General features: G+C 37.1%; 1 protein-coding gene across 3 annotated transcripts in view; it reads left to right on the top strand.

The window, feature by feature from the left end:
* The window catches only part of ARID2 (AT-rich interaction domain 2), a 190,179-nt gene that overhangs the window by 128,624 nt on the left and 43,125 nt on the right, over positions 1 to 18,430 (top strand). For all 3 annotated transcript variants that reach the window (XM_006755528.2, XM_015558620.1, XM_015558619.1), the window contains 4 exons: positions 2,622 to 2,756; positions 3,406 to 3,602; positions 3,839 to 6,690; positions 14,410 to 14,558. In XM_006755528.2, the coding sequence (XP_006755591.1) occupies positions 2,622 to 2,756; positions 3,406 to 3,602; positions 3,839 to 6,690; positions 14,410 to 14,558 (3,333 nt within the window). The remainder of the gene's footprint in view (positions 1 to 2,621; positions 2,757 to 3,405; positions 3,603 to 3,838; positions 6,691 to 14,409; positions 14,559 to 18,430) is intronic.

Here is an 18,430-nt window from a genome sequence, read left to right as displayed (position 1 = left end):
TGCTCTGAACTCCAGTTCTGGGCGAGTCTCTGGGGACTCAGACTCTTACAGGAGAAACTGGACTGTCTGGCATTGGTCGGAACTCAAGGGCAGCTTTCTCTCAGAGGTACTTGCAGTGATTACAGAGACACTGAGAAGCGGGGCCTCTTCAGGAAGGACTGAGGAGCAGCCATAGCTGCTTGCTCCACCCTGTTGATCCCCAGAGACCCCGCCCCACCCAAGCTGTGCGCAGAGGCTTTTGCATTTGAAAGGCCTGGCCCTTTGTAATCTGAAAATTACCTAACAAACTGCAGCTGGGTCAGAAAAACCCAGAACTTCCAAAAGAAGGCCCAAGGCCCCACAGCAGCTTGCATTACTTCACAGCTGGGCTCCTGCTGGGTAGCCTCAGGCAGAGGCTAAATTAGCACCTCCTTAGAGATCTAAGAGCCAATGTACCCAGTGGTCAGAGTGGGACCATCCAGATTACAACTCCTCACATACATAAGGGACACACTCAGGGGGCAGACTCAGTGAGCACCAAAGCCCCACTGAAGTAAGTCTTGCCCCAGAAGGGTGTCTCCAGCACAGAAGTTCTCCCACTGTAGACACAGCTGATTCTTAGAGCCAATTGGCCTGGAGGTCAATTCCTCCCAGTGATACCTACAACAATCAAGGCATAACTACAACAAAACTGCACAAAGCCCACAAGGGGGTGCACCAAGAGTGTCCACCTCAGGTAATTGGGGAGGCTGAACCACTGGGCCCTATAGGACACCTAGCACAGAAAGCCACTCTATCAACACAGGGAAGCATAAAAAATATGGAGACAAAGAAACAGGTCACAAATGACAGAAATGGAGGAAAGCAAACTACTGGATATAGAGTTCAAAACCACACTTATAAGGTTTTTCAAGAATTTTCTATAAACTGCCAATAAATTTAGTAAGACCCTCAAGAAATCTAGTGAGACCCTCGAGATTATGAAAAAGGACCAACTAGAAATTAAGCATACACTGACTGAACGAAAGAATATTATACAGAGTTCCAACAGCAGACTAGAGGATCACAAGAATCAAGTCAAAGATTCGAAATATGAAGAAGCAAAAAACACCCAACTGTAAAAACATAAAAAAGAATCCAAAAATATGAAGATAGTGTTTGGAGCCTCTGGGACAACTTCAAGCCTACCAACATCCGAATTATGGCGGTGCCAGAAGAAGAGAGAGAGCAAGCTATTGAAAACCCATTTGAAGAAATAATGACAGAAAACTTCCCCTACCTGGTGAAAGAAATAGACTTACAAGTCCAGGAAGGGCAGAGAACCCCAAACAAAAGGAATCCAAAGAGGACCACACAAAGACACATCATATTGTTTAATTTTATTGGTGATCTGGCAGACCTCAGCTGTCTTGTTTACCAGGCTGATACCCAGACATACCAGCCTTAAAACAAAGATTGGTTTAAAGAGAAGATCTAGGCGCTCCTTCGTCGACAAGCCCCCACCAAACCAGTATTATATGAAATGCTGAAAGGTATCCTTTAAGAAGAGGAAGAAGAAGAAAAAGGTAAAGATACAAATTATAAACAACAAATACACATCTATCAACAAGTGAATCTAAAAATCAAGTGAATAAATAATCTGATGAACAGAATAAACTGGTGAATATAATAGAATCAGGGGCACAGAAAGGGAGTGGACTGAGTATTTTTGGGGCGGGGGGAAAGGAGTGTGGGGAGTGTCGGAAAAGACTGGACGAAAATCGTACATCTATGGGTGAGGACAGTGGGGGGAGGGGAATAAGTGCAAGGGTGGGGTGTGAACCAGGTCCATGGGAGCTATCGGGAGTAAAAAGAGGAACAACTGTTAAGAATCTGAACAATAAAGATTTAATTAAAAAGAAAAAAGTATGTACCATATCCACTGTAAAATGTGTGGTGTTAGGTATAAATTTTGTCTTATAAATCTCAGTTGCACATTTCTACCACTTCTTGGGGGAGGGGAGAGTTTCATTTTGCCAATATTTTATCGTACTTATTATTTGATGCAGTTTACAAGAAACAGTTGTAAGTTGGCTTGTTATACAAGTGCTAGAAAGAGTCCTATAAGGGTAACTAGGCCTCCAATCCTAACTTGTAGGTGGAAATCGCTTTATGAAAAAGAAATCGCTTTATGAAATCGCTTTATGAAAACTGAAGTTTGAAATAATCTATAAGAATAGATTTCTCTGAAGTGGGGAATGAGAGTGTATAGCAATAGCTCATAATTGGGAACTTCTGTTATATTTTGAATATTACAAGACAGGGACCTGAGTTTTATTTATTCACTAAGTAAAACTATTTGTTGCAGAATATTTGTTGCCAACAGACCAAATCTATTCTTGTTGGAATATGAACACAGTTTTTATTTTGTTGTTAATGATGTTTACACTAAAATAAGTATGATTAAATAGTTAATCTCTTTATTTGATTTAGTCTGTCTAGAAGATAGCATGTATTTTTGCTAATAATATATGAAGCAGTAAAATTTGACTAGGCATAATTATTAGTTTATAATACATTGCCTTCATATGGTTGTAGCACACTTAAATATAGATTCTCCTATAGTGTATTGCATAATGCAATTTATTTTTCTCCTCTTTTAGGCTAAATGCTCATTTTGAAGTAAATCCAGATTGTTCTGTCTCTCGAGCAGAAATGTATTCTGAGTACCTCTCAACTTGCAGTAAATTAGCTCGTGGTGGAATCCTAACATCAACTGGATTTTATAAATGTCTTAGGTAGGATTCATAGTTCTTAACTTTAAGTAAAGTTAATTTACATCACTTACAACTCTTCTAGTACTTGAGAAAATACAATATATATATATATATTTTTTAAATATCTCCACTACTTAAAATTTCATATAATTAGGTTGTTAGTATGGTGGAAGTTTAAATACAGGGCAATTTTGGACATCAAATCTGGCGTTTATGTTTGAACATTATGAGGTTTATCAAATAAAGAGAAGGAAGAAATTGAGTTTGCTTTTTTTCTGCCTACTTTTATATGTTAAAGACATGACTTTTGCCCTTTCTAATCTTGAATAATAAGCTATAACTAACACTCTTCAAATATTAAAGTTCTTTGACATTTTAGAAAATTCATAAAATAGGCATTGCTTAGATGCAGCTTTTTTGTTAATTATATATGCAGTAGAACTGTTTAAAACCCAACAATGTTAATAAATAGTTATTTTAAAAACTGGAGAATTGATCTTTTATATTTCTTTCTCTGCTTCCCACCCTTGCAGAATATAGCTGTTTGAATCACACTGATTTATATCTAAGTAGCAGTGAGTAGATTGCTACTGTTGTGTAAACATTGTTAGAAGTTAGTGTTTTTCGCTAGTGTGCTAGTAATCAAAACTGAGTATTGTGTACTTTACAGAACGGTGTTTCCAAATCATTCAGTGAAGAGAGTGGAGGATTCCAGTAATAGTGGGCAGGCGCATATTCATGTAGTAGGAGTAAAACGGAGGGCTATACCACTTCCCATTCAGATGTACTATCAGCAGCAACCAGTTTCCACTCCTGTTGTTCGTGTTGATTCTGTTCCTGATATATCTACAAGTCCTTCACCTGCAGGTAATAATTTTTATTGTTTTAAATATTACCAAGTTAATGAAATGTATATTGTATACATTAAAATGTATAACTTTTCCTTGTTTTTCCAGTAGCATTTTCTGTTATTTAATCATATGATGCAAAGTTGTTAGATATTAATTTCTTAAAACTATTTTCTCGTCTTAAGTAAAACAATTCCTACATGCAGCTTTCCAGTCATTTCATTATAAAGTTTGACTTTTCCCCTATATTTTCAGGAATCCCTCATGGACCACAAACTGTAGGAAACCATTTTCAGAGGACTCCTGTTACCAATCAATCTTCAAATTTGACTGCAACACAAATGTCTTTTCCAGTTCAAGGTGTTCATACTATGGCACAGACTGTTTCAAGAATTCCACCAAATCCTTCAGTTCATACCCACCAGCAACAAAATGCTCCGGTGACTGTCATTCAAAATAAAGCTCCAATTCCTTGTGAAGTTGTTAAGGCTACAATGATCCAGAATTCTATACCCCAGACAGCAGTTCCTGTTAGTATTGCTGTGGGAGGAGGAACTGCACAGAGTTCTGTGGTTCAGAATCATAGTACAGGGCCACAGCCTGTTACTGTTGTAAATTCCCAGACATTGCTTCATCATCCATCTGTAATTCCACAACAGTCTCCATTACACACCGTGGTACCAGGTCAGATACCTTCTGGCACTCCTGTTACTGTAATTCAACAAACTGTCCCACAGAGTCATATATTTGGCAGAGTACAGACCATGCCAGCATGTACTTCTACAGTTTCACAGGGTCAACAGTTGATCACCACATCACCCCAACCTGTGCAAACTTCATCTCAACAGACATCAGCTGGTAGCCAGCCACAAGACACTGTTATCATAGCACCCCCACAGTATGTAACAACTTCTGCATCTAATATTGTCTCAGCAACTTCAGTACAGAATTTTCAGGTAGCTACAGGACAAATGGTTACTATTGCTGGTGTCCCAAGTCCACAACCCTCAAGGGTTGGGTTTCAGAACATTGCACCCAAACCTCTCCCTTCTCAGCAAGTTTCATCAACGGTGGTACAACAGCCTATTCAACAACCACAGCAGCCAACCCAACAAAGTGTAGTGATTGTAAGCCAGCCAGCTCAACAAGGTCAGACTTATGCACCAGCCATTCACCAAATTGTTCTTGCTAATCCAGCAGCTCTTCCAGCTGGTCAGACAGTTCAGCTAACTGGACAACCAAACATAACTCCATCTTCCTCACCATCACCTGTCCCAGCTTCTAATAACCAAGTCCCTACTGCCATGTCATCTTCTTCCACCCCTCAATCACAGGGACCACCTCCTACTGTCAGTCAAATGCTATCTGTGAAAAGACAGCAGCAGCAGCATTCACCAGCACCTCCACCTCAGCAGGTACAAGTACAAGTTCAGCAGCCACAAGTACAGATGCAAGTTCAACCACAGCAAACAAATGCAGTTGGTCAGCCTGCTTCTGGTGAGTCAAGCCTAATAAAACAGTTGCTGCTTCCAAAACGTGGTCCTTCAACTCCAGGTGGTAAGCTTATTCTCCCAGCTCCACAGGTTCCTCCCCCTAATAATGCAAGAGCGCCTAGCCCTCAGGTGGTATACCAGGTGGCCAATAACCAAGCAGCAGGTTTTGGAATGCAGGGGCAAACTCCAGCACAGCAGCTGTTAGTTGGGCAGCAAAATGTTCAGTTGGTCCAAGGTGCAATGCCATCCACAGGGGGAGTGCAAACCGTGCCCATCTCGAACTTACAAATATTGCCAGGTCCACTGATCTCAAATAGCCCAGCAACCATTTTCCAAGGGACTTCAGGCAACCAGGTAACCATAACAGTTGTGCCAAATACAAGTTTTGCAACTGCAACTGTGAGTCAGGGAAATGGAACTCAGCTAATTGCTCCAGAAGGAATTACCATGAGTGGGACCCAGGCAGGAGTTGGACTTCAGGTGCAAACGCTTCCAGCCAGTCAAGCATCTCCAGCTGGACAATCATCTTGTACTACTGCTACTCCCCCATTCAAAGGTGATAAAATAATTTGCCAAAAGGAGGAGGAAGCAAAAGAAGCAACAGGTTTACATGTTCATGAACGTAAAATTGAAGTCATGGAGAATCCGTCCTGCAGACGAGGAACCATGAACACCAGCAATGGGGATACAAAAGAAAATGAAATGCAGGTGGGAAGTCTTTTAAATGGGAGAAAGTACAGTGACTCAAGTCTACCTCCTTCAAACTCAGGGAAAATTCAAAGTGAGGCTAATCAGTGCTCACTAATTAGTAATGGGCCATCATTAGAATTAGGTGAAAATGGAGCATCTGGAAAACAGAACTCTGAACAAGTGGACATGCAGGATATCAAAAGTGATTTGAGAAAACCTTTAGTTAATGGAATCTGTGATTTTGATAAAGGAGATGGTTCTCATTTAAGCAAAAACATTCCAAATCACAAAACTTCCAATCATGTAGGAAATGGTGAGATATCTCCAATGGAACCACAAGGGACACTAGATGCCACTCAGCAAGATACTGCCAAAGGTGATCAACTAGAAAGAATTTCTAATGGACCTGTATTAACTTTGGGTGGTTCACCACCTGTGAGCAGTATACAGGAGACTTCAAATGTGGCAACACAGCAATTTAGTGGTACTGATTTGCCTAATGGACCTCTAACTTCAAGTTTGAATTCAGATGTGCCTCAGCAACGCCCAAGTGTGGTTGTCTCACCACATTCTACAACCTCTGTCATACAGGGGCATCAAATCATAGTTCCCCACTCAGGATCAAGAGTGTCCCATTCTCCTGCCCTACCATCTGATGTTCGGTCTACAAATGGCACAGCAGAATGCAAAACTGTAAAGAGGCCAGCAGAGGATAATGATAGGGAAACAGTCACAGGAATTCCAAATAAAGTAGGCGTTAGAATTGTTACAATCAGTGACCCCAACAATGCTGGCTGCAGTGCAACAATGGTTGCTGTGCCAGCAGGAGCAGATCCAAGCACTGTAGCTAAAGTAGCAATAGAAAGTGCTGTTCAGCAAAAGCAGCAGCAGCCATCATCATACATACAGAATGTGGTCCCACAGGTAAGTCATTCTACTATTACATTGCTCTTTTAAAAATTCTGATCTGGAAATATTATTTTAGGGGAAAATGTACTATTTTTCTGTCTCACCTTGAAGTGTTAACTGTCAGGTTATCAATGTACTCAAGCTGTTGTTTTTCTCTGTTTTTTATAATGTTAAACAGTTTTCAGTTGTTAAACCTGTGTGCCACAAGAGGGACACTAGTGTGCCCCAATAATTTTTAAAACTTGTAATATCTAGCTATTTAGTCAGGAGGACCGACACTTTTTCCCTTAGATTATCAAATAATAAAATGACAACGGCCGACACAATAGCCATCTGGTGTGAATGAATCAAATTTATAACTATTCTTTTGTCAAATGGGCCGCAGAATTTTAGGAATTAGTATATGTGTGCCATGAGATGAAAGAGGTTGAAAATCGCTGACTTAGCATATAGTTTAAAGACTCTATTTTGTTATAAATCCAAATTAGTAATTCTGTAGACCCAAGGTGGAGAAGCATTTGTAATCTAATCTTTTGGAGAGTTTTTGAAATGTAATTGTCTCTTGGAGTTTGGGGTAGCATAGTGTTGCTGCTAAGAGTATTCCAAAAGAGAATTTCTGTATTTGATTTTGACACGTGTGGGCTTTTTTAAAGCTCTTTTCATAGTACTTCTGTAAAAAGGATGAATGCCATAAGAATTATCAAGTGTGTTCTTGTTATATTTATGTATTGAATCAGTAGCCTTTGTTTTTTAAAAAATATTATTTACTAGTATAATTTCAATTTGTTCCAGCTATTTGATAATTTTAATTTTGTGTTTCTTATTCCTTTGCTCTACTGTCAGGTTTCTGCTCTTCCCTTTTTAATATCTTCTATTCCATTTGCATGCCTTTGTAAAGAAATGTGTTTTCTAGGTCAGTGCTACTATATTGAGGGTTCAATTAGCCTATAAAGACTTTAAGGACAATCCTATAAGCTACTTCTACTGAAACTAGGGATTCACTTAACAGTTGTGTCTCACTTATTTCCTGGATCACTTCCCCTTCATTCTTTCTTTCTTAATTATTACTACATAGCCAGAACCTTCTGTGATTTGCCAACTCGACTAGCACTCTCCTGGCTTGGGTTTCTTCTCTGTGCTTATGATAATGAAAGCAGATCTATGGTCGTTATTAGCATTAATACTAAACCTAGGTGTGGGGAAAGGAGAGGAAGCAAACAAAAGATGAAAGAACAGCCCCTAGCCAGTGACACGCGAACTCATTTTTTTGGTTGATTTTTCTTTGTTAAATGGCATATATAAAATAAATATCAAAAATATAAATCTTTGTTTTACTATGGTTGCAAATATCAAAATATTTCTATATGTGACATGGCACCAGAGTTAAGTTAGGGTTTTCAAAATGCTGACACGGCGAGCTCAAAAAGTTCGCCATCACTCGCCTAGCTAGTTTTGCTCAGTGGATAGAGCGTCGACTTGCGGACTGAAGAGTCCCAGGTTTGATTCTAGTCAAGGGCATATGCCCAGGTTTTGGGCTCGATCCCCAGTAGGGGGCGTGCAGGAGGCAGCCAATCAATGATTCTGTCACATCATTGATGTTTCTATATATCCCCCCTCTCCCTTCCTCTCTCTGCAATCAATAAAAATATATATTTTTTAAAAAGATGAAAGAACAGAGGATCCCTTGCTTCAGAATAGTTCATCCATAATATATATCTTTGTTCATGTGAATGGATAAAGCTGGACAGTGCTGCTCTGGGGGCATAATGAGATTGTAATCCATATGTTAGTATTGCTTAGATGTATTTCAGGGTACCTAAATACGTTAAGTATTCTTTAGTGGATGTTGTGAATATGGCAGTAATTAATACTGAGTTTGGATGAAAAATACTAAATCATCTTTACTCAAACTTCTACAAATTGAGTTTTTTATTAAACACTAAAAAAAATGTTAGTGCAATGTCTAGCATGTAATAAACATTCAATTAGTCGGGTTTTTATAATTTTCTTATATTTAATAATCTCCCAGTTCATCTTGATTATGTGCCTGCAGTTTATTCCCTGTATATTCCTTTATAATCCTAAATAGTTACTATAGAGTAAGCCAAATGAGAGAAAAACTGCATTACTGTGGAATTGTTTCAACCCTTATTTTTTGTATCTTTAAACTTTCAATGTGGTTATATTCCATAATGATACCTAAGTAACAAAAACAATGATACTAGCTAAGACAACAACCGGTGCTAGGAACTTTGTATTAAAGCATTTTCTCATTTAATTTTCACAACTCTATTAGGTAAAAATTTTAATTATATTTTAGAGATGAGGTCCCAGGATGTAAGTAAGTCACCCAGGGTCACCGACATGTTGACTTCATATTGGTCACCACAAATATGAAGTGGTACAAGGACTGAAACCTGGGTGTGTATCTGAAACCAAAACTTATTTCTCCATTATTCTAAAAGGTTCCTTTTTAAATTCTAGAAGTCCCTTTTATATCTAACATACTCATTAATTGAACTATTATGATATAGGATGTGAGTACCATTAAGTGATAATTTTAGAACATTAATGCTAAAACTCTTAATACATTGAACTTATATGCATCTAATTTGAGCCATAAAAGTCATCCATTTATTCCTAATCTGGGTATTAAAATTGTAGTGTATTTCTAAAATTGGCATTTGGTTGGCATGTAGAAATTTAAATATTTGCTAGGAAAATGAGATGTATACATGGTGTCTATGAGAATGAGAGTAAAAAACCAGCATTCTTATGTATAGTACTTAGCACAGTGCCTGCTACATAGTTATGGTGCAGGTAATATTTTTGTCTTTCTGTGTAGGATATTGTTAAAGATGACATCATAGGTTTCCTTTGAAGGGTAGACTGTTGGGCCTTCTTAAGAGCCTGCTAATAGCTCTGGCTGGTTAGCTCAGTTGGCTAGAGCATGATCCTGATAACACCAAGGTTGTGGGTTCGATCCTCAGGGCACATATGGGAAGTAACCAATAAATGGAATAGCAAATAGATGTTTCCCTCTCTCTCCCTCTCCCTTTCTTCTCTGTCTCTTTAAAATCAATCAATAAATTTTTTTAAAAAGAGTCCGCTAAGAGAAAACCATTTTCATTGTTGCCCAGATTCTTTAAATTACTTTATACACTCTTAAAGTTGCATTTTAGACCGTGGCTTAACACCATTTTACATTTGAATTTGTTCCTTAAAAGAGTAGATGAAATAGAGGATTTTAAATGTGACTTTTTTTTTTTTTATAGCCAAACATTATTTTCACAAGTTTAAGGGATCTGGAGATGTTAAGGAGGCATCTGGACCCCAAGAAGGGATTTCCAGACTTGCAGAATGCTCGGGTATAGAAAGTCTACAGGAAATGTCCCTGCTGAGAATGGCCACAGCTAATCCTTTCTAATATAGTTATTTCATTTTTTTGAGTTTATTCCTTCTCCTATTAATCAGCTGCATTAATTTAATTTCAGGAAAAATATAGCAATAGAGAACAATATGTGAAAGTAAATTGTATGATCATAGATTTTGTATTTCAGTAGTATTTTAAATGAGTAGTTTATATAAGTACAAAATAAATTATATTTACTTCAAGGCAAATTTTTTTATTCGTAGTTACTTAATTTCATTCTGTTATATTTGCCTGTTAAAGTGCAAGATACAGGATACTGTTTCTCAAAATCCTACCCTCTTCCACTCTTGAGGAATTGATATCTTCTGAAGTTATAAAGAAAAAGGAATAATGAATTGAAAAACGAAATATTTTAGTTTGCAAATACCCTAAAGACTTGTCTTTCTCAGGAGCATGTAAAACGCATGTTGAACATGCCTGTATCTATTAAGTTCATGGTCTGATGATATGCCAAATTCTTGTATGTAAAAACAATTTAAGAATGTACCTATTTAAAGTATTTTTTATATGTTGCTCCCAGTTCCCTGTCCTTCATACATGAATCTTTCCTAAAATGGTACTATATAAACTGTGAATATTGGTATCTTCCTGGTTCCTTTCTTTGTGTATTAAACTTCTATGTATTCTCATCAAGAATGTAATTTATTGAAAATAGCACCATTCTTTATTTCTAAAATTGGTATTTAGTTGTCATATAGAAATTTGAGCTTAAAAAGTTATTCAACCCATCAGCAAGCAGATCTGTAGCCTTAAAGGGGCAGCATAGATCACTTTAGCAAGAATTGGAAGAATAAGATTTGGGTTTTTTTTTGGAGTACTAGTGTTCAAATTTGTAGACCAGAAGTACATAACTAAGGAAGACATTACCACTAAACAGTTTTTTTTGTTTACATCTCAGTGTGTTCTTACAGGAGAGGCTTGGAATGTATTAACTTGGTTTATATTTAACAAGAGAAAAAAACCTCATGGTTTAAGAAAATGAGGGAATGTTAAAGCAGGAAGAGCCTGAGATGTTATCTTGTACAAAATCCTCATTTTTAAGTGTTGAAGTAAATTTCCCACCTACACAAAGAACATTTGGTTTCCCATGATTTCTATTGTTGTCTTAATTCTGTCTGAAGATCTGTACATTTAGACAAAGTTAGAGTAAATCTATTTCTTCTTCTCTACAAGTGTTTAGAACTATCTCTTCTTACTTCGTCATTAAAATGCACTTTCCCAGTTCCTTCGGTTAGATCTTAGATATCCTGGTGTCTGGTTTATTCATCATCTTATTTACCTCAACCAGTTTCATTTTATAAATGATTTCAAAATGTGTGCTTAGAATTGAACAAAGAAAAATTTATTATTTAATAAAAATGATTTTGAGAAAAATAAATATGGCTATAGTTTTTCTAACAGATTGAAATGTGTAAGTTTTAGGATAATCTAAATTTATTTTAAGGTCTTTAAAGTTTAATATTAATTAATAAGAGAATAAGGATTTAAGAGCCTGAGATTCCAAGTTTTTTATCAGGAAATAGTGTAAACAAGAATTTTCAACCATAATTTACTCTTGAAAAGGTGATAAAGGAAAGCAAGATTATAATTTCTCATTTTAACAAAGAGCAATATGTTTGCCAAAAACAACAACACCTGCTACATTAACTCACATTTTATGTTAATTTTACATACACGAAAATCATAGAATTGTTACAAATCTGTTGTGTAATTTTACTTTTCTGGTCACTCACTGTGGGAGGTGTGCCTTTTCTGTCTTGATTAAAAGAAGAAACTAATAGTAAAAATTAGCTCTTTCTCAATAGAGTAGAGCATTGATATAGAATATTCTTCGAGAGTAACCATTCCAAAAAACATCTCTTGGAAATCTACTTTACATTTACATTTGAGTTAGGGATACAGTTAATGATTTGGCAAGTCACTGCAAACAAGAATGTAAAGAAAAAGTAAACTTTTGCCAAAACCGGTTTGGCTCAGCCTGCGGACTGAAAGGTCCCAGGTTCAATTCTGGTCAAGGGCATGTGCCTGGGTTGCGGGCACATCCCCAGTAGGAGATGTGCAGGAGGCAGCTGATCGATGTCTCTCTCTCATCGATCTTTCTAACTCTCTATCTCTCTCCCTTCCTCTCTGTGAAAAATCAATATAAATATTTAAAAAAAGAATTTGCTTCCTATTTGGAAAAAATAACCATTTTTTTAAAAAAAGTAAACTTTTATATCCAGAAAGAAATGTATTTTGCATTCTTATGTAAACGACCTACTTCTTAACCCTTTGCGGTCCAATGTTACTTTTGGAATTCAAACAGTTTGGTCAAAATTAAATGATGGGATTGAATGTTGAACTTTTTAATGTTATTATTGCTCGACGTTGGACCTGCTCCTAGTGCCTGGTCTGTCGAGCCAGCCTCGAGGTTGGACCGAAAAGGGTTAAAACAGAATTTAAATTGTACTTTGAAAAATATGCAGTACTAATACATTGTCAGATACATGTTTCCAGCATTAATTTGTGTTGATAGACATTTGTAGTTGGTGATCTGTCACTGTCCCCAAAGCAAAATCAATCATCTTTCCTCCAAAAGTTTGTTTCCCTTCTGGACTTCTCTATTAGAATAACAGTAATAGTAACATTTGCCATTTATTGAGAATCTAGAGCTAGGCTCTTCATGTATAATTTCTCTAGTCTTCCCATCATCTCATAAGACAGATTTTATTGCTTACACTTTATAGATGAGGGAACCGACGATCAGAGAGAATAAGCAGGTTGCCCAAGGTCACAAAGCTAGATAAAAGGCATATTGATGAACAACATAAACTAATGAACAAAAACAGTTCCAGAGACAGAGAAACATCGATCAGATGCTCAAACCTCAGAGGGAAGGTAGGGGAGGGAGGGAATAAGGGGGAGAGATCAACCAAAGGACTTGTATGCATGCATGTAAGCATAACCAGTGGACACAGACACCAGGGGGGTGAGGGCATGAATGGGAGTGGGATGGGGAGGCAATGGGGGGATAAAGACACATATGTAATACCTTAATCAATAAAGAAAAAAAAGTCATATTGAAATTTGAGTCCTGATCTGTCAAGCTGGAAAGTTCACATCTTATCCATGACACACCTGCCTTGCCCTAACATGCATGTTTTTCATGCATTCTTAAGGGTGGGATCCTATTATAGAAACAATTTCATCATATCCCAAAAGTGGATTGTTTCTCCTTAGAGCTTGGAACTCACAGTATTGTATGAATTTACACTTCTGAGAACTTTTCAGCATTTTATTTTATTCCTAACTTTTATGCTATGTAGCCTTATATGTTTGTGTTTTGTCTATTTTTTAAAAAAATTATGACTTTTTAATCTGAGACTTTCAGAAATTTTAAACTAAACTTTACCCAACCATTTTCAATATTTCCTTATAAATGAACAAGTATATTTTCTCAAAGTTTAAATTTATTGTCTTTAAAGAATGCTTTGAAAATGTGCCACCATTTCTAGGAGAAATTCGGTATTTTTCCCTTTGTCATTTTATAAATGAAATCTAAGTTAAGGATTCAAAGAAAATGTATTGCCTCAAATTGTTTTAAGCTACATTATAATTATTTATGTATTTTTCAGAGAGAAAGGGATACAGAAGGGGGCGTACACCTGATATTTAAAAGGCTAATACTTACAATTAAAATCCTTTCAATTGTATTATTCATCAAAATTTATAACTGAGCAACTTTAAAAACTAAAGTTGTTAGTTAAAACATCTTACTGCAAAATAAGATTGACAACATTTTACTTAAGTGGTTACATTATTTTTTTTACTCTGAAATTTTCTTTGCTTTCTACGGTACACTTCTTTATGTCACATTTATTACAAAATCTAAAAGGAAATATGCAAAGAAATAATAATATGTAGTTGATTTGTTCTTGTGAAGAATATGCGTAAGTAAATCAAATGGGTGCATTTATAGTCATTTTAATCTATAATTGTGTGTTGCTACCTAATTTATTAATATAAAAAATCTTAATTCTAAATAACATATATTCTATAACAATAACAACAATGTGATCTTGCCTCTGGTCAAATGAAGTAAAGGAATCCGACTTCCTAAATATTTCTGTAAAAATAGCTATCTTAAATAATTTTTTAAATTAAAAAAAATATTTTTAAAAGATAGTCATTAAAACTACAAATGTAAATGTCATGTTAGAAGTGCACAACTATCAACATAATCAAACTTAGAAGCTTATACTATAAAATATGAATGTTTTCTAATGTCATCTCACAAATCATGCGGTTGTGCTTTTCCACAGAACACTCCTATGACGCCTTCACCAGCTGTACAAGTGCAGAGCCAGCCTAACAGTTCTCAGCCTTCTCCATTCAGTGCATCTAGTCAACATGGGGATTCAGTGAGAAAACCTGGACACAACTTCATGTGTCTGTGGCAGTCTTGTAAAAAGTAAATGGCAATTTTATTTAATATACATAAATGTTCTTTGTTTTAGAGTGCTTTTACATTCCAATTTCTGTCATCTATAGTTTATGAAAATTTTCGTTTTAAACCATTTTTAGCGAAAATATTTTATGTTAATTTAAGAGTGATGCTTACGTAGATCCAGTGGCACCTAAGCTAAGAAATTTATATAAATGTCGGAAAGAGCTTCAATGGTAGGCTGTTAGGGAATGTGTTTCGATATTAGCTCTTTTTGTTTGTTTTGCTTTTTTTGTCCTAGAATCTGACATATGTTAATACCAGATGTGAGTCATGTTATTTCCAAGGTTCTAACAAAGTAATTTGCAGAAAGTCATTAGTATGTTTGTTTGCTTTTGTTTTTTAATTCATTTCATTTCATTATATTTTTATTTTTAAATTATAGTTGATGTACAATATTATATTAGTACTTTATATCCCTGTGACTATTCTATACCAATTTGTACTTCTAAATCCTTTTACCTTTTTCACCCATCCCCTAAGCTCCCTCTCCTTTGACGACCCACAAAATGTCCTCTATATCTATGAGTCTGTTTCTGTTCAGCTTGTTTATTTTGTTTCTTAGATTCCACATGTAAGTGAAATCATTTGGCATTTGTCTTTCTTTGTCTGACTTATTTCACTCAGCACAGTACCTTCTTGTTGTGGATTGATGTTGTTGTGGATGGCAAGATTTCATTCTTTTTTTATGGCTGAATCATATTCCATTATATACGGTGGGGTAAACGTAGGTTTACAGTTGTGAGTGTGCAAAACAATTTATTCTTATATTTTTATTTATTAATTATTTTCCATATGAACAACCATAAAGCTACTTTTGCCCCACTCTGTATAATATGCACCACTTCTTTATCTGTTTGTCTATTGAAGGACGCTTAAGTTGCTTCCATATTTTGGCTATTGTAAAAAATGTTACAATAAACATATAAATATAAGTCTTTTTGCTTTAGTATTTTGTGTTTCTTTGAATAAATACCCAGAAGTGGAATTGCTGAACCTTTTTTTTTTCTCTTTTATAGTCTTTGCTTAAAATCTATTTTGTCTGGTGTAAGTTTTGCTACCCCAGCTGGTTTTTTATTGTTCGTTTCCATTTTCATGAAATAACTTTTTCCATCCCTTTGCTTTCAGTCTTTGTCTTTCCATCTGAAGTGAGCCTCTTGTAGACAGCATATGTAAGGGTTACATTTTCTTTTCCATTCAGTCACCCTGTGTCTTTAGAGCATTTAATCCATTTGATTTGCATTTAAAGTAATTGTTGTCCTGGCTGGGTAGCTCAGTTGGTTAGAGTGTTGTCCTGATACGCCAAGGTTGCAGGTTCAGTCTTTGGTCAGGGTACATACAAGAAGCAGCCAGTGAGTGAGTGAGTAAGTAGAAAAACAAATTGGTGTTTTTCTCCCTGTGTGTCTCTCTCTTTCCATTCCTCTCTCTCTCTAAAATCAGTAAAAAAAAGTTATTGTTGATAGATATGCATTTATTGCCATTTTATTATTCATATTTTTAATCATTTTCTTAATGAGACCCTTTAATATGTCTTACATACGAGTTTGGTGGTGATGGATCCCTTTAGCTTTAGATTCATATCTAGGAAGCACTTTATGTGTACTTTGATCCTAAATGATAGTTTTGCTGGGTAATTTTGGTTGCTTTTCATTACTTTGAATATTTCTTGCCAATTACTTCTGCCCTGCAAAGTTTCTGTTGATAAATTAGCTGAGAGTCTTATGGGAGCTCCCTTGTAGATAACTAACTGCTATTCCTTGCTGTGTTTAAGATTCTCTTTTGTCTTTTTAACCTTTGCCTTTTTAATTATGATGTGTCTTGGTATGGATCTTTTTGGGTTCATCTTATTTTAGACCCTGTGCTTATTGGACTTGTATCTCTATTCTATTCACCAGGTTAGGGAAGTTTTCTTGTAATTTTTAAAAATAGTTTTTAGTTTCTTGCTCCTCTCTATTCTTCTTCTGCCATCCCATGATGTGAATGTTGATACACTTGAAGTTGTCCCAGAAGCTCCTTATATTATCCTCATTTTTTGGGAATCGTTTTTCTTTTTGCTATTCTGATTCAGTGATTTTTGTTTCCTCATATTCCAAATCATTTATTTCATTCTCTGATTCATCTACTCTACTATTGATTCTCTGTAATTTCATTTCAGTTATTGTGTTCTTTGCTTCTGAAGGGTGCTTTTATTTTAAAGGTTTTCCATCTCCATTTTTATTTCCTATCTCTGTGTTGAAGTTCTCACTAAGTTCATCTACTCTTCCCCTACTTTCATTGAGCATCCTTATAACCAATGTTTTGAACTCTTGACTCTGCATCTGATAGATTCCTTGTTTCCATCTTGTTTAGTTCTTTTTCTGGAGTTTTGTTCTTTCCTTTCACTTGAGACATATTTCTTTGTCTCCTCATTTTGGTTACCTGCCTGTGTTTGTGTCTATGTGTAGGTAGAGCTGCTATATGGCTCCTAGTCTTGGTATAGTGACCTTATGTAGTAGGTGTCCGGTAGGTACCTGTGGCCCAGCCTCCACAGTCTCCTGAACTGGGTGCTCCAAGTGTGTCCTGCATGTGAGCTGTGTGCACCCTCCTATTGTAGTTGTGCCTTGATTATTGTTAGTACATTAATGGGAGTGATTTACCCCCAGGCTGACCCCACAGAGCAGAACTCACTTTAGCAGGTCTCAGATATCCAATGAGTCTACTGAGTTTGTTGATCATGGAGGTAGTGGGTGGTGTTTCACCATGGTCTGAAGCTGTCTATTGGTTACATTGGATCAGTGCCTCCTGGGAGGTAGAGGCCAATGTCAGCCATTGCTTGTGCCCCGCCCAGGGCCACTGGGCATGAGCTTCAAAATGATCTTCAGCTGGCTACTACTTGTGCTGGGCTTGGAGGTGTCCAGAGATGCCAGGCTGTGAACCAAGGGTGCTAGTGCCAGGCCTGGGGTTACTTAGCAAAAGGTACGGTTCTCCAGAGGGCAGATGCTGCTTGTTTGAGAGATTTTAGGAAAGTCTTTTAGGAAAATTGGCAGCAGGAGCCAAGACAGGCCTTTTGTATGGAAAAGTCTGAAGGGCTTGGGTGGGCCTGAAAATTGGGTTGGGTGGGGTCTCAGGCAATCATCAGGGTGGGGCTAACTATTGAATTAATCAAGTTGATGGAGAATCAGATATAGCGCCTGCCTTCGGGTTCTTTGGGGGAAGGGCTCAGAAAAGGAACAATGGCCTCTGCCAGCACCACTGTCTGGGAGAAAGCTGCCCCTCCAGCTCTTGACCTGATGCCAGACAGTTCATTTCCTCCCCATATGTCCCCAGTGGCAGTTGAGCTGCTTTCCTAGCGTTGGAGCTCAGATGGAGCCCAAGTACATCTGATTGCACCCTTTAAAAAGAATGCCTTATGTCCAGCTGGGGTGGCTCGGTGGTTGAATGTTGACCTATGCACCAGTAGGTCAAGGTTTGATTCCCAGTCAGGGTATATACCTGGGTTGCAGCCTCGATCTCCAGTGCAGGATGTTTAAGAGGCAGTCTTTCAGTGTTCTCTCCCATCATTGGTGTTTCTATCTCTCCCTCTCCCTTCCTCTCTGACATCAATAAAAACATTTTAAAAAGAAAAAAATGCCTAGGATTCCAGCAGCACTTTATCTCAGCCACGATCTCTGCTGGTTTTCACAGCCAGAAGTTACGGGGACTTCTCTTCCCAGCACTGGAACCCTGAGCTCGGCAGGGCCAGGTGTGGGTCTGGGAACCCTGGCTCCCCAGGAAGGACCTCTGCTGCTGAGATATCCCTCTAACTTTTTAACCACAGGTGGGTTGGGGACCAGCCCATTCTGCATATTTTTCCCTCCTAC

This window comes from Myotis davidii, unplaced genomic scaffold (assembly GCF_000327345.1).
Source record: "Myotis davidii unplaced genomic scaffold, ASM32734v1 scaffold290, whole genome shotgun sequence".
NCBI lineage: Eukaryota > Metazoa > Chordata > Mammalia > Chiroptera > Vespertilionidae > Myotis > Myotis davidii.
The sequence above is the reverse complement of the archived record's forward strand: the minus strand, read 5'-3'. Positions and strand labels throughout refer to the sequence as shown.